The 16,667-nt window shown below is 43.9% G+C and overlaps 1 protein-coding gene across 1 annotated transcript; it reads right to left on the bottom strand.

Moving 5' to 3' along the window:
- Positions 1-3,746: 3,746 nt before the first annotated feature.
- On the bottom strand, positions 3,747-8,299 carry rpl35a (ribosomal protein L35a). Its single transcript, XM_085380149.1, has 5 exons — positions 8,198-8,299; positions 7,313-7,357; positions 5,804-5,956; positions 5,571-5,715; positions 3,747-3,828 (listed from the first exon to the last, which is right to left on the bottom strand). The coding sequence occupies exons 2-5, from the start codon at positions 7,321-7,323 to the stop codon at positions 3,805-3,807; spliced, it is 333 nt and encodes a 110-aa protein (XP_085236275.1). The 5' UTR covers positions 7,324-7,357; positions 8,198-8,299; the 3' UTR covers positions 3,747-3,804.
- Positions 8,300-16,667: the final 8,368 nt, after the last annotated feature.

Raw genomic sequence — 16,667 nt, forward strand, 5'->3', positions numbered from 1 at the left:
AGAGACAGAATGTGAAAAAAAAAATCCATGAATCCACATGGTAGGATTTGTAAAGAATTTATTCGTAAATCAGGGTGGAAAATAAGTATTTGGTCAATAACAAAAATACAACTCAATACTTTGTAACATAACCTTTGTTGGCAATAACAGAGGTCAAACGTTTACTATAGGTCTTTACCAGGTTTGCACACACAGTAGCTGGTATTTTGGCCCATTCCTCCATGCAGATCTTCTCGAGAGCAGTGATGTTTTGGGGCTGTCGCCGAGCAACACGGACTTTCAACTCCCGCCACAGATTTTCTATGGGGTTGAGGTCTGGAGACTGGCTAGGCCACTCCAGGACTTTCAAATGCTTCTTACGGAGCCACTCCTTTGTTGCCCGGGCGGTGTGTTTTGGATCATTGTCATGTTGGAAGACCCAGCCTCGTTTCATCTTCAAAGTTCTCACTGATGGAAGGAGGTTTTGGCTCAAAATCTCACGATACATGGCCCCATTCATTCTGTCCTTAACACGGATCAGTCGTCCTGTCCCCTTGGCAGAAAAACAGCCCCATAGCATGATGTTTCCACCCCCATGCTTCACAGTAGGTATGGTGTTCTTGGGATGCAACTCAGTATTCTTCTTCCTCCAAACACGACGAGTTGAGTTTATACCAAAAAGTTCTACTTTGGTTTCATCTGACCACATGACATTCTCCCAATCCTCTGCTGTATCATCCATGTGCTCTCTGGCAAACTTCAGACGGGCCTGGACATGCACTGGCTTCAGCAGCGGAACACGTCTGGCACTGCGGGATTTGATTCCCTGCCGTTGTAGTGTGTTACTGATGGTGACCTTTGTTACTTTGGTCCCAGCTCTCTGCAGGTCATTCACCAGGTCCCCCCGTGTGGTTCTGGGATCTTTGCTCACCGTTCTCATGATCATTTTGACCCCACGGGATGAGATCTTGCGTGGAGCCCCAGATCGAGGGAGATTATCAGTGGTCTTGTATGTCTTCCATTTTCTGATGATTGCTCCCACAGTTGATTTTTTCACACCAAGCTGCTTGCCTATTGTAGATTCACTCTTCCCAGTCTGGTGCAGGTCTACAATACTTTTCCTGGTGTCCTTCAAAAGCTCTTTGGTCTTGGCCATGGCGGAGTTTGGAGTCTGACTGTTTGAGGCTGTGGACAGGTGTCTTTTATACAGATGATGAGTTCAAACAGGTGCCATTCATACAGGTAACGAGTGGGGGACAGAAAAGCTTCTTACAGAAGACGTTACAGGTCTGTGAGAGCCAGAGATTTTCCTTGTTTGAGGTGACCAAATACTTATTTTCCACCCTGATTTACGAATAAATTCTTTACAAATCCTACCATGTGGATTCATGGATTTTTTTTTCACATTCTGTCTCTCACAGTTGAAGTGTACCTCTGGTGCAAATTACTGACCTCTGTCATCATTTTAAGTGGGGGAACTTGCACAATCGGTGGCTGACTAAATACTTTTTTGCCCCACTGTATGTATATATACATACATATATATATATATACATATATACATACATACATACTGTGCTATTTCTTTTTGTATTGTCTGCCTTTGTTAGTGTTTGTACTGGAGCATGTAACCAACACAATTTCCCCTATGGATCAATAAAGTATTCTGATTCTTCCGATGGATCTCTCACATGTCGTTCTGCTCTTTATAATAACTCCTGTTCTTTCTGTGACGGGAACATTGAATCTTACAGATGTATTTACTGTAAAGCCCTGTAGGACTACGTGCACTACAGGCTTTGCCCAAAGATTCCAAACTTACTTGATTTTTCTAAAAATTATATTATTTTTGCATCTCTAAGAAAAGAAACTTGAAAATGTCTTATATGTGATAATTATGTGTAAATTCTTCATTCACAAATGTTGATTTCTGAAAACAAAGCCAACCTTTTTCACTATTCACAAAGAACTGTGCCTGACAAAAAACACGCTGTGGATCTGCACTAAAACCTTTAGAAAACACAGAGGTTAGAATTCTGTCTTTTAATTTGATTAATTTCTTTAGTTACTTATGTTTATATTACTTTACATATTGAAATACAGGCTGTTCTGCTGTTACCTCAAGTTGCAAAAAAGTCTTTGAAAATGCTGCCATTGTTGTACTTGTTACATTAATTAATAAAAAGAAAACCATGCGACAGCTGGACCAATCATTCTGAGCACGCTCACTTTAGGTGCTTCATATACAGTCCGGTTATATAACAGCAGTGTTGGGGAGTAACGGAATACATGCACCGCCGTTACGTATTTAAAATACAAAATATGAGTAACTGTATTCCGTTACAGTTACCGTTTAAAAAGGTGGTATTCAGAATACAGTTACTTTGTTGAAATAAATGGATTACACTGCGGTACTTTCCTGTTTCATTCTGTCGCGGGTCAGGACTGTTTGGGTTTTGTTTGACAGCTACGTGCTGTTGTTCCAGGCGGCAGCGTTACGGTTGCCATGGTTACAGGGCGACGCTCTCTCTCTCTCTGCGACTGTGTGTTTCCTGGGTGAGAGAGCGCCTTGTTGTTGTTGTTGTGCTAAGCTAACAGGCAGAATGCTACAAGCATAGCTCTAAAGAATGTAGCATCATGGGCAGTGTAGTCCGTGCTGCAGGGAGAATGGACTGCCATACACGTTATGGGTCTGTGAGCGCGAGGAGGGAGAAAAAGGCGAGTGGAAAGGTACGAGTTGTCATCGAGGAAAAACGGGAGCTGGAAGCATGTAAATATAATAATAACCACTGCAGCCAAGAAGAGTGCCTGACGAGCCCAGCTGTAAGTAAGCTATTAAGACTCGACTGTACACCGTGTTCGTGTTTTCCTCCGAAAACAATAAGTTCCGTTGGAGCAGCTTTTCAACGCCTCTCTCTGTCTCTCGCAAGAAAAATTGACCCACACAACAAAGTAAAGCTATTTTTCAGCTACGAGCCGACAGGGACCCCGCCGTATTAGTCAGAGGTCCCTTTACTACAGTTCGGAGTCGCGGACCTTCAGTAATAAATCACACAGCAATAGTACATTCAGCATGATAATATATTAAGTAATCCAAAGTATACAGAATACGTTACTGTCATTGAGTAACGTAACGGAATACGTTACAGAATACATTTTGGGGCATGTATTCTGTAATGGAATACATTTTAAAAGTAACCTTCCCAACACTGTTTAACACTTACACCTGGAGTCGATTCCAAACTTCATTGTGCTGCACCACCCACACCTGAATCCCCACCAATCATCACCGTTGTCCTGACAACCTGACAGCCTAAACTCTGGACATAACACACCCTTTAAATCAGCGGTCTCCAACCTTTTTTGCCCCACGGACCGGTTTATGCCCGACAATATTTTCCTTTAAGGTGTCGCGGATAAATACAAGAAAATAAAACTAGTACCGGTACCGAAAAAAAAGATGATTTATTCATAACACACGTGGAAAGACCCAGGAAAACCGAGTTAACGATAAAAACGATAACAAAATGACACTGAAAACCGATAAAAACCCTGAAAACTATACATTTCACACCTGAGCCTCAACTCTCGCGGCCCGGTACCAAACGACTCACGGACCGCTACCGGTCCGAGGCCCGGGGGTTGGGGACCGCTGCTTTAAAAGACCTCTCCGAATGCTTTGCTGCCCCCTGCAGTCAGAAGAAGAGTGAGAGACTCCTGTAGATGAAGGCTGTGTGTGTGAGAGAAACACAAAGCGGGAGTCTGACCAGATTATTGATCACTTTATTGTTTCTGTACAAACAAAGAGTCGCTGCCATCTCCGCCTCACACCCGGGAAGGATACAGCATCTGCACACAAAGAGGAAGTACACTGTCACAATAAAACCACGCACAGGAAATGAACTTCACAATACAACTACCACACAGGAAATGCACACAGGAGGAGAAACCACAGAAGAAGTAAGCGGCGAGAAGACCTGAGACGCCTTCAGAGCATCAGTGCGGCGAGCGAGGTGGAAGATATGGCGACGGTGGTACGAATGCGCGTGTCACACTGTGAGCAAACACCTGTGACAGGTGAGACCTCTAGATGTGACTCCGAATGACTGAACGCCATTTCTGCAAAATAATATGGTCAATCAGAGTCATCAGATCTGCGCTCAGCAGCATTTTTTCTCTTGGTACTTTTTTCTAAATACTGCTCAGAGCTGCAGACCCCCCCCCCCCAGGTCTGTATCTCACTGTAAATCTGTATAGTACCTATCCAGTTGTTCAGTGATGACGTGACGAATCCTACTTCCGGGCCTAAAGTAGTCTGCGTTTAATATGGCTTTTGTGTTGTTAACATGTTTAATGTTATGTATTTTCTTCTATTTGATCTCAAAAAGCTCCTAAAACAGTCAGTGATCACTGTTGACCTCCCTCGGCTTTTATTACCACTAATCATTTATTTAAGCTCAGTTTTTAAAACCTTAGGATGTAACTACAGCCCAGCCCATGCAGCAGTATATGAATGACTAACCTCGTATTGTGGATGGATTATCTCAGTTGTTCTCCTGGCTGAAGTTTGGTCCTTTTACAGCATCCTGCCATGCGATTACATTTGTTCCTGACCACCGAGAACACTCACGTTAACTTTTATCGAGTGGAAAAAGTTAGCTTGTTTATATTATGCTAACATAGCTGTGTCGCTAGCGGTCACGTAGCACATCATTATATAGCAGCTAGCCCAACTTCAGTAACCCTACAAACATCACTGCTGTTTAGTTTCCTGTCTTCATTTATGCTGGAAGTGATAACAGAGCTGTACGTTTGAATGTGTTTCCAAAACCCCGCAGTCAGGACATGCTATATTGTATTTAGATAGAAGCTAGCGAGCTAACTCCCTGCTAACTTCTAACTCCATTAAATGTCATAAATTCCGTTTTCATGGATGCCTGGATGTTAAACTCAGTTGTTACACCTGGTAGAGCAGAACACTGATCATTTTATTAAAGATGAAAGACTTTAGACAGTTTTCAACTCTCAGTAATGCCATAGTGATGTTTGATATATGGACCTGCAGCGGAGTTTAGGCCCAGACACGGCTAGTGACGTCAGACTGAACGATCGGATAAAGACTTTCTATTCTCACAGCTGTACACCAACAGCAGCAGCCGGGTGGAGCGGGCTGTCAGTCTGATGAACATGCTCTAATCTGAGTTTATCTGACAGAATGATGTGCAAACGTTACTCAGCCTCTCGTCTTGCTTGAGTTTATTCATTTATTCAAATATTGATAAGCTTCCTCAATGCTGCTGTCTGAAGCCACACCCCTCAGTCTCGTCATATTGATTTCACGTTATAAAAAAAGAACCTGTAAATGACGCCTCCAGCTGTGGCTTCATGGTGAATAAATCAAATTTAAAGACTGAGCGCACTCAGGTAGCGCTCTGAGCCAGAGCAGGTCAAAGTTCGCACGAACACTTTTACTCCTGAAGCGTATTGGAAACGATCTGATGGCATGATAGGAAGCAGTGAACACAGAAATGCCACGGCAGCCAAGACGTCTGCGAGGTCGTAACCCCAGCCGATCAGGTCATGTGACTCACCACTCTGACTCTGTGTCCAATGGCTTTGGCCGGCAGGTTGCTGCTGAACTTTGCTCGCACCATCCCGCTGCTTCCGTGTGCCCGGGTCACCTTCCCCCAGATCACACGGGTCTTGTTGGGCTTCCCGCCGGGCGTCACCGTGTTCCTGCGTGCACACACACACACACACACACACACACTTAGAAACACGCCAACCTTAACAGTAAATGAAAGATGGCGGTGTGGCAGCTCACTTCTTGGCCTTGTAGACGTAGGCGCAGCGTTTGCCGAGGTAGAAGTCGACCTCGTCCCGGCTGTAGCAGCCCTCGAGCTTCAGCAGCGCCGTGTGCTCGCGCTGGTTCCTCAGGCCGCGCTTGTAGCCCGCAAAGATGGCCTTACTCCACAGTCTGAAAGAGAGACTGCGTCAGACCATGTCACCACCACCTGCTGACAAGCCCCCAAATCTGACCAATGGAAAGAGCTGCTCATCTCCAGCCCAAGCGTGACCAAAGGTTTCACCAAAGTCAAAGCACAGCGTGTCTTTTTCACCCAGACATCAGCTGGTGGAGCTCACCCTTCCATCACACACACAGAAACTGCACAAAACAGTCGCCAAACACAGGAGGCGGGAAATCAATCACAACGACGGAGCTACCCTCCGCATCTCTCTAACAGACCTTAAAACATCTAAAGCAAATCAAACCTGCAGAATGATCAGTAATCAGACTGATCAATCAGCCCAGAAACAGCTGACAGAATCAACATCATCAAAAAGCTGGAGTGGGAGGAGCCACGGGTGAATGTGACCCCCAGAGGCCTGTGCCGCTCTGGACTGATAGACGTCAAGTATTGATTTATCTGCTGCCAGCGTTCTGTGCAACGTGATCAACTCACTAATCAGACACAAATGATCAATAGAACTAAAGTGAGCGGCAGAAGGTCCCAAAACAACCAATAGGAACTCCAGTGCTTATTGATCAGAGCCAAACCGTGACCCACTCCACCAGCTGATGTCACCGTGGTTACTTCACCCTTCTCCTCCGATCTGAGGATCGAAGGTCGTAACCCTGCACCTGCTTCCCCTGTACGCTCCACAGATCACCAGCAACGACCCACTGACAGCGCCCACAACTGTTTCTATAGCAACAAGGACCCAACTCTAAGGTGTTTACGTGTCGACGAGGAAAACTGAGATTTAGTCACACAACATCAAAGGTGTGCGAGACGTTACTGTTCACATGAGATGAACTTCTACAGTGACAGAAACACTGCTGCTGTTACACATAGTTACTGTCCCTCTGTTTACACGACTATGTGCCATCTTTGCTACTCGTTCCCTGCCAGGCTTCTGAGTTTCACCGTTTTTTGCATTTACACATGGACACACATACTTTTTCTGCCTAAAACACTCGGCGGGGCTGAGATAGATTTTGGTCGCCCGACCGGAGATATCACTAGCTCCGGGACGTTGGGCTAGCGATTTTGCGAGCCCTGATCTGTGCACCTCCAACCATGACATCATCACCATCAGCGTCTCTGCAGCGAGGAACAGCGTCTCTGACAGATCACGGCCTGTTTGAATAAAACTTTATTAAACCCATCCCAGAATCACTGAAGAGCAGACAGGAAGTCGCTCTGCACTCACAGTTAACTCACTTCCTGTCAACACCTGTCTGCCCTCTCCTGTTTCAGAACTTCAGCAGGTTAAATCGCTCACACAGACATACATCATGTGACCACAGAGTGAAATGATTGGCACTCACCTTCCAGGCATCTTGGTCGTTGTGGTCTTCTTCAGGTGAGTTCACCTGCACAGAAACAGTCACATTAACACCTGAAACCTACTGTAGCATCACGTGATTGACGGCACTGGTAACCAGCATGTTTTCCTGAGCTCGCAACTTTGTACCCGCTGTGTTTTCAGAGGAGGACACATCACCATGGCAACTAATAATACGAGTTTTTAGTGCCAGGCCCTGATAACTGTAGGTTTAGTCAGCTATGACCTCACAGGTGGAGGACTGAGCGTGCTCCAACCTGGGATGCGTTTACTGTTCTTAAGAAACACTTTATGTGGGAACAGCACGTGCCACGCTACCAGGTAAAAAGTCACGTGACTTATTCAGAGGCATCTTGGACCACAAGTAAAGTGTCTGAGGTTGTCACAGAAACAGTCCCGTTCAGAACCCGTGTGATTCTGCGGTCAGCCCGTCACTGATCGATAACCGATGGCTCCCTGCATACAGCACGTAACATTCGGCTCTTTCCGTTTCATTGTTTCACGAGAAACTACGAAAATCCGAGTCAGCTCCGGCCGGTGGCTCCTCTGGTTTGGCCCGTTTACCGGGGGAGCTCCAGCCCGCCGCGAGCATCGGGGCTCCCACACACCCTTTCCTTACCGCACGTGTGCGGGAGCCGGCACGCGCAGCTCGGAAGCCGCTCGGTTACCCGCGGCCCTGCGCTTCGTTAGCCGAGGCTAGCTTCTCTATCCGGAGCGAATCTCCGCCATCAGCGGCTCAAACGCAGACACAGACCGACCGAGCAGCGCCGGGGCTCCTGCCCCGGTCCCCCTCGGGACTATCAGCCGCCCACCGCGCAGATTAACGGGCATTTTTCAAGGATGTGCCGGCGGACATGTTGACTCTTACCTGCACCGCGTCCGCAGAGAAGGAGGAAAAGGAAGGGCGAAAGGGATGCTGGGAAATTAGTGTAAACAGAGGTGTCCGCGGAGCTGCCTGAAAAGAAAGGCTCGTTTTATTTTCCCGCTTTTTAGATTTTAATGTAATCAAGGAAACAATTAAAAACACGTTTACAGAATTTCATAACACACATTTTAATAATAATATTAATACATGTTTATGGCTTCATGTTTTGTCTTTGTTAATGTAATATTTTTACGTTAATTTTCAAAATCCACCGCATTAACGCGCTTTATTGAAGATAATATAAACAAAAATTTATGTTTGATTTGTGAGAACTAAAACTGGTAACTAACAAATGACGTCACATGCAGCAAATGTAACCTATCCAGTCACCCCAGCCATAAACTGTTCAGACTATTTCCATCAAGCAGGAGGTTCTGCAGTATCCGGTCCGAACCAGCAGACTGGGAGACAGCTTTTTCCATCAGGCCATCAGACTGCTGAACACTTCATAGACACCTCACCTTCACTTACTTCAACATTATGCACTCCATATTGTACATAAATGCCACTTGTTTTGCACAGTAAACATCTGCTGACCTCTGTATATTTTATTTTTATTTAATTTTATATATATATATATATATATATATGCATATATACACACACACACGCACACACAAATATGTATATATACATATTCAGTAACGCGCCTGCACTCTTATATTTGTACATATTTATTCTTAGAATTCTCAGATTCCCATTCTTATACTTCGCTTGCTCTTATGTTTCTTGTATTTTGCACACCTCTTTTGCTTGTGAAGCTTGCACACAAGAATTTCACTTACATGTGCTGTATCAGTGTACCTGCACATGTAATCTGGCAATAAAAGTGATTTGAAATGAAATTGAACTAAAATACAAATATTTGACTTTATTGTATCAATAAGAGGGCGGATTACCTCCCTCCATCCCACCCTGTCAGGTAAGTCTCCAGCTGGCTGTAGGATAATGAGCCTCACCTGCTCCCAGGTAAACGCCTCTGTGACTGTGTGGTGATTGGTCTGAACGGCAGCGTTACCTGTTTAACCCAGAACTCCAACGTTGATTACAGTCTGTTTTCTCTGACCTTCTCCATCAGCTGTCTCACCTGCAGACACCTGAGGTCTGCACTATGAAGCAGGATTGAGTCTTATCTGATGTCACCCCAGGAACAAACACCATTCCCCAAAAACTGCTCATGTCCTTTGGCTGCCCAGCAACAGCACGAAATGCTGTCATCCCTGTGTGCACGCAGAGCTGCACGGCTCCGCTGCCTCAGGAACGCAGCGGCCCTCACCTCCAGCTACCACCTGCTCCACCTGCTCCACCTGCTGCTATCAGCAGGAGACACCAGAGCACTGAAACTCAGGCTGAGGCCTGGCTTCCGTCTCACAGCCTCCACAACACTAAATCCTACCCAGCAGATGCTGTTGTGTGGAATATGTTTTTGTAGTTTGACTATTGCTTTACTTTATTTGTATATATTGACCTTTTTATATACCCTTCACTGTTTTGCTCTTCCTTTCCTTTTCATACTTAGTTTTGTTCAGTAGTGCATGGGCGGAGCCTGATGTCATTGTTACAATCAAAGCACACTTCGGGGTTCCACTCATGTCTTCATCTAAGATGGCGCCACACACACACACACACACACACACACACACACACACACACACACACACACACACACACACACACACACACACACACCATAATAACTGATGGGATGTCTGTTTTTTACCTGCTGCCATAACAACAAGATGACGTCATTATGTATTCTTGATGTTTTCAATGATGTATATTTTTCTTCTTATTAGTGTGAATGCTTGAAAAGCACACTATTGTTCTTTGAATCTTTATTATTATTTTTCCGTAAGTTTTTTGGACGCTAACTCCTTCAAAACCGTTCAACTTAGAAAAACCATTCAAACACCGTTAGATTCCTCATCTTTTGGACATGACTGCTTCTATTTTTCTCATTTTTAACATTTATATTTTTAATTTTATTCAACTTTTTTCAACAAAAATTTCCCATGTATTTCAATCTGGAGACCCTTCAAACCCTCATTCAACTTACTTATTTTTCAACTCCTACTACTTCCACATACATTGACATAGAGCCACCATTCAAACTTTAAAACGAAGCCAAGAGATTCAACTATTCAACTTGTATTTATCTTTTCAATATCTATTATACTTTTTCTTCAGTTCTAGTTTAAGTTTCATGATGTTTTTTCACCCGTTTCAGAGTTTATAATGGGTGTGTATGGGACGGAATGTTGGGGCTAGAGTGAGGCAGCTCAACTGCTAGAGTGAGAGGAGCAAAAAAATCTTTTTTAAAACTGCTGCTGTGTCCGCAGCGTTTGCTCTACAGGTATGATTTTACCCTCAAAACTTATCCATCGCTGTCCTCTTTCATCCAATGTGTTTACTATTGTACTAGGTGTTATGGTTCTTTCATAAATGTCACCAATGCACAGCCTCCTCCCTCCAACTCTTCCATAGACTCTAATGTTAAAATGGCTCAGAAGGTTCGTTTGAAAATCAGAAGAGCATGGTGTCTTTACACTGTCACCACGTCCATATAATAAACTCCACAGGCATGACAACTGAGAATCTGGTAGACTGGACATTGCTGCCGCTCACGGTGAAAGAATTTTGTCAATACGACTTGTACTTTTCATTTGGGAGCGATTTGTTTCGGCCTGACTTTTCTGTTCATTTTAAGCAGCAAAAGTGAGGTGCATGTCTGTGTACGTGTGTATGGAGCCACTGGGTGCAGTCACTATAGCAACCAGGCTCACACCTGCCTGCTTAACGAGCTCTCTCTCTCACTCTGCCAAGATTCATCTTAAACACTTCTCTTTCAACTGCTGCTGTCTCCACAGTGTTTGCTCTACAGCCATCATTTTACCCTCAAAATGTAGCCATCGTTGTTTTCTCTCCAACAGCGTGTCTTTCAAAGCTCAGACATTTAAACTTTTTAAACTGTGTGGATCCAAGTGGAGGGATCACATTTTAGTCATTCAGTGATTCAAAGAATATGACCTTTTAATATTCTTTCAGATGTTTTCTGACTCTAAATGTATTTTCTCATTACTTAGGTTTTTCTAATTTAAATTTAAAAACTTTTCAGCTATTTTCCAACTTCTTCTGTGTGAACATCAAACTCTGTATTTTCCAGCTCATTCAACATTTTTAGCTTAATATTCAATAATTAATTCATTTCAGCTCATACATTCAGATTCAAGCATTCACACTGCAGTTTCTTCAGAAAATGCACTTTCTAGTTGCTCCTATGTTGTCTTGTAAAATGTGCTTCTATCCCTGGCTCTTGCATCTTCATATAATGATGAATAAACACTCATTAATGAGGAAACCATAGGGCCACTCTTTCATCACAAGAGCGTTTGGAACAGTTGAAATAATCATAATAACAATAATAATAATAATAATAAATTTTATTTAAGAAAGCACCTTTCAAAACACTCAAGGACACTGTACACAAGCAATAACAACAACAAACATAACAATTTACAAAATAATAAGGATAAAACTTTGAGCAAATAAATAAAACAAATTAAAGTAGCAGGATGGAAAAAATTATGTGTAATAGGCTAATGTGAACAGGTGAGTTTTGAGTCTGGACTTAAAAAGAGGGAGGGAAGTGATGTTTCTTATCTCAGGAGGGAGGGAGTTCCAAAGACGGGGGGCAGAGCAGCAGAAAGCCCTGCGCCCCACGGTGGCTAGCCGGGGGGGGGGGGGGGAAGGGATGGAAAGCGAAAGAGAGGAGGAGGATGTGAGACACAGAGAAGGAACGGTGATCTGAACCATGTCAGAGAGGTATGAAGGCGAGAGATGATGGGTAGCCTTGAATGTGTACAAAAGTGTCTTGAAATTGATGCGGTATTTAACCAGAAGCCAGTGAAGCTGCTGCAGAGCAGAGCTGATGTGGTGCATAGAAGGGGTCCTGGTGATGATACGAGCAGCAGAGTTCTGGACACGTTGAAGCTGATGGACAGATTTTTTTTTTTTTTGAAAATATTTTTTATTGAAAAAAGAAAACAACAGTACTTGCAGTTACCAAAATACAATCAACCTTTCTTCATTTTCCTAAGTAAATAAACACACATATATATGAAAAAAAACCCACAACGCCCCCCCCCCCCCTCCCCCCAGTCCCACACAGATCAACACAATCATCAAACATATTAGAGGAATATAATGATGGACAGATTTTTGACTACGACCAAAAAGAAGAGAATTGCTGTAATCGATCCGGGAAGTGACCGGGCTATGAACAAGAATGGCAGCGGCATATGGGGAGAGAAAAGGACGGAGACGATTAATGTTGGAAATATGCAGTGATGTCATTGACGTGGGAGTTAAAAGATAGAGTGCTATCAAGGATGACACCCAGATTTTTCACAAATGGGGAAACGGAGACCGGCGAGTTATTGATTGTAATAGAAAAGCTATTAGTTGTGAATAGCGTTTGTTTAGTGCCGACTAGGAGGAGCTCAGATTTGTTACTATTGAGTTTGAGAAAATTGTAAGAGAACCGCGAATTTAGTTTGGCTAAACAGAGGGTGAGGGAGGACGGGGGGAGAGCAGAATCAGGTTTAGTGGACAAATAAAGCTGGGTGTCATCAACATAACAGTGAAACAGTGAATATTGTATTTACGAAAATGTGTCCAAGCGGATGAAAAGAAGGGGCCCTAGGACAGGTCCCTGGGGCATACCTGCAACCAGAGGAAAGAAATCATCAGCTCTCTGTTTCACATGGACCTCGACATCGAAAGTGATCCATGGAGCTGGCAGTCAGGTCACCACCAGATGGTACATGGCCATTTTACCAGATAACTGGTGGAGGCTCAAACAGCCTGACGTTAAAGCTCTGCTTCATCTCACAGTGAAGCAGGTGTTTGAGGCTCAGGTTACACACCTGCCCACTGATCCGTGAAGACTGATCAACAGCTCACTCCTTAAACAGATGACCTTCATCGTCAACAACAGGGCTGGGCCGTCGCTCCTTACCAGCTGACCACCTTCTGAACCTTCCAGTGAGCTGATGATGCTGCCCTCTCTGTTCTCACCTGTTATTAATCTGTCTCTTTTCCACAGCATGTCTTTATCCTGTCTTCCTTCTCTCACCCCAACCAATCACAGCAGATGGCCCCGCCCCTCCCTGAGCCTGGTTCTGCCGGATGTTTTTTCCTGTTAAAAGGGAGTTTTTCCTTCCCACTGTCGCCAAAGTGTTTGAAGATTTAGGCTTAAAGCTGAATTTAAATAAATGCGAAATTCAGAGCCAAGTATTTGGGAGGTGTGATTATTGCGTCTGATATGACACAGTTTAAAGCACAATGTTATCTGGGGCCTCAGATAACCGCTGCTCGGTCGGTCTGTGTCTGCGTTTGAGCCGCTGATGGCGGAGATTCGCTCCGGATAGAGAAGCTAGCCTCGGCTAACGAAGCGCAGGGCCGCGGGTAACCGAGCGGCTTCCGAGCTGCGCGTGCCGGCTCCCGCACACGCTGTTTAAGAACACCTCACTCCAGGACACCACAGCATCAATGAGAGCACACACTGCGTGTCATTAAAGAATGTGAAGTTAGACTGTTCTTCATAAACAGCCCTGATGTGACACGCTGTCGCTTGGTTGATTTCCAAACATACTTTGAAAAGATGTCACAAAATCCTACCGTGAAACATGATTATTGTTCTCCAGAGGAGTCATGAATACTTTCAGTCACAAACCGGTGTTACGTTATATTAGACTGCACTTCCTGTCGCAGCGTCCTGACCCGGGAACAGAGCTGCAGACGTGACGTTCACCTGTGACAAATATTTCTACTTTATTCACAGAAACAAAAACAAAAAACACCAAGGAGAGAAAAACAGAAAACATAGGAAACATTTACAGTATGAACACAATCAGCTGATGGTGTTCTTGTTTTTTGGCCACATGTTTTTCACCACTTCCTGTGTGCGGTGTTGAGACAATAAAAGCATCAAAGCCACATTCTATTTATTTTATGACTGAAACAGCAAAAACACACAAGTGGAAAAACAGCCGCCCACGTCACGTGACCCGCTGCTGCCACAAGACGAGCGCCTGAAGAAGAAAACATCTGTACACCATCACCTTTCTGAAACCTCTAAGCCACCACACCTGTCCCCATCAGGTTCACTCAGATCTCAGGTGAGTCCAGTTAAGATGAGCTGATTGGTGGAGGTGGTTCAGGGGGCGGGGCCCAGCCTACTTGTCATAATTCAGGTTGTTCAAGTTGTGCTCTTGTGCTCTGTTCAGGTGACTGAGAAACAAAGTGAGGCTTCAGCAAGTGTTTAGTGTAGTGTCAGCATGCTGATGTCCTACGCCACCTGAACACAGCACCAGCCCCCTTTACTCATCTTTACAGTTTAAATTATAAACACAGTCTTCTCCTCCGGTTAGTGAAGCAGCAGCAGCTCAGATTCATGACATCACTGTACACAGAGGCCACGCCCACTGTAGGATGGCAGGATGTGTGCTGCAGTTCCTCTAATGTCCAGCAGAGGCAGCAGTGAGTCAGCCCCACACACATGTTTACAGCCTGATACACAAAGGGTCTGGCCCCTTCATGACACCTGTTTGCATTATTAGGGGTGTGGCTTCTGCCTGACAGGTGGATGGTGACACAAGCGGCTGTAGCTGCTAGCAGTCTGCTTCACCTGAGCTGCACCTCCTGACTGTGTTTGTGCAGTTGGAGCCTTTTGGAGCTCCAGTTGGAGTGAGACGCTGAGCAGGTATTGCTTTGATCACTGTTGTCAAGACGAACTTTTATAAATAAAATTACAGTACAGCAGCTGTTTGCTTACTTCACTGACAGGAGAAGAAATCCCCCCCCCCTCCCCCCATTGTTGACATGGCAACACAAACATCTCTGTTGTCGTAGTAACACCCAGGTTTCGGCCTCATATACAGAGCATCATCAGTAAATTTCTATTTACAGGATATATTTGTACACAACAGTCGGGCCACCTTTACAAGGTGAAAAATGTCCCAGCATGCAACAGAAACCACCCAGTCGCCTTCAGCTGCACACGTGACAAAGGTCTGATCAGGTGATCACAAAGCCAGGTCACATGATTGACCTAAATCACAAGGACATGAGTAAAAACTGTACAGACGACATCCTCCTCTTCATCAGCGGCGAGATGAAGGTGTTTACCATAATAAGGACAGTTGGAGACGAACAGAGCCAAACTGAACCACACTTTGTCCTTGCTGCTTCTTTTGGGATATTATTTACTGTTAGCAAGTAGCTCACATTTGGGTGAGTGCCCCACAATGGAAGACTGGCAGAGGCCCCGCCCCCTAAAGCAAAACTAAAAGCATAAAAAAATAAATAAAACTAAATAAACTATAAAAAAAAACAAAAAGGAAAAATAAATAATTTCTTTGACAATACTGGGCACGATCAAACCCACTACTGTAACATTAGCATTTAGCAGTCATGCTATAAACTAAGCGATCGTCGACCGTTTTCAGATTAGAAACAAGCTGTTAGCTTTACCTGACTTTATCTTAGCTACCTTCTGTGGTTAGCTCGACATAAGAGTACCATTAGAGTTAGCTTTCTTCAGCAGGTAGCCATGTTAAAATAGTTACGGAACTTTTGAAATGTCAGTATTTTTAAAGCTAACTGTGTCACATATATAATATTAAGTACTGTTATCTAACAGTTCATAAAGTTAGTCTTATTATAGTCTTACCCAGAGATAGCAGAGAGTCTATTCAATTTTAGACTACTGCTTACTCGTTAGCTTAGGCCACTTCCTAGCTGTAGTTCATGTTAAGTCTGAACTCATCACGATACTTTTATAGCTACCTATTTCAAGCTAGTCTTCCAGCTAGCTGGTTTCTGTTAACAGACTGCTACGTAAGTATCAGCCTGTGTCTCTGCAAACATGACAAGCATGATCAGCGTGATCCAACACATTTACTCTGTTTTAATAGTGTTAGCCTTAACAGTCAGTTACATTTTCAGACTGAAGCAAATTCAGAATCGTCACTGTTAGCGATGGGTAATCTGGGAATAGTTTTCTCTTTATTATTATTATTTTAAACTAAGCACACTCATCTTAGCTAGGTCACCGCTAGCCATTAAATGTAGCTTACAATAAGTTTATCTTTGCCAATATTAACTTTAAGCTATATTAGCCACAAGATACATTAGTGTTATTTAAACAAAACAAAACTGCTGTTAGCTTCCGTTAGCCTTTAGTAGCACTGCAACTGTATCTCAGTGTGCAGACCGGACAGTTTCAGACTTTATTGATCAATCAGATGTTACTGAGAACATGAAATACTTTTCTTTTTTTTTAAATTAAAGTGCTTTTCCCTTTCTCATTTCCTGTTTCTGTGGCAAATGTTCATGTTAAACAGGAAGTTCA

This window comes from Rhamphochromis longiceps, linkage group LG14 (assembly GCF_057381845.1).
Source record: "Rhamphochromis longiceps isolate RC_006_pf linkage group LG14, R_longiceps_female_GT1.1, whole genome shotgun sequence".
NCBI lineage: Eukaryota > Metazoa > Chordata > Actinopteri > Cichliformes > Cichlidae > Rhamphochromis > Rhamphochromis longiceps.

What these genes read in the sequence shown, in the direction of transcription:
- rpl35a (XM_085380149.1), bottom strand. An exon ending in TACGTCTACAAGGCCAAGAA is followed by an intron (nt 5,716 to 5,803) that starts GTGAGCTGCCAC and finishes GTGTGCACGCAG; the next exon opens with GAACACGGTGACGCCCGGCG. An exon ending in TTGGACACAGAGTCAGAGTG is followed by an intron (nt 3,829 to 5,570) that starts GTGAGTCACATG and finishes CTTTGTGTGCAG; the next exon opens with ATGCTGTATCCTTCCCGGGT.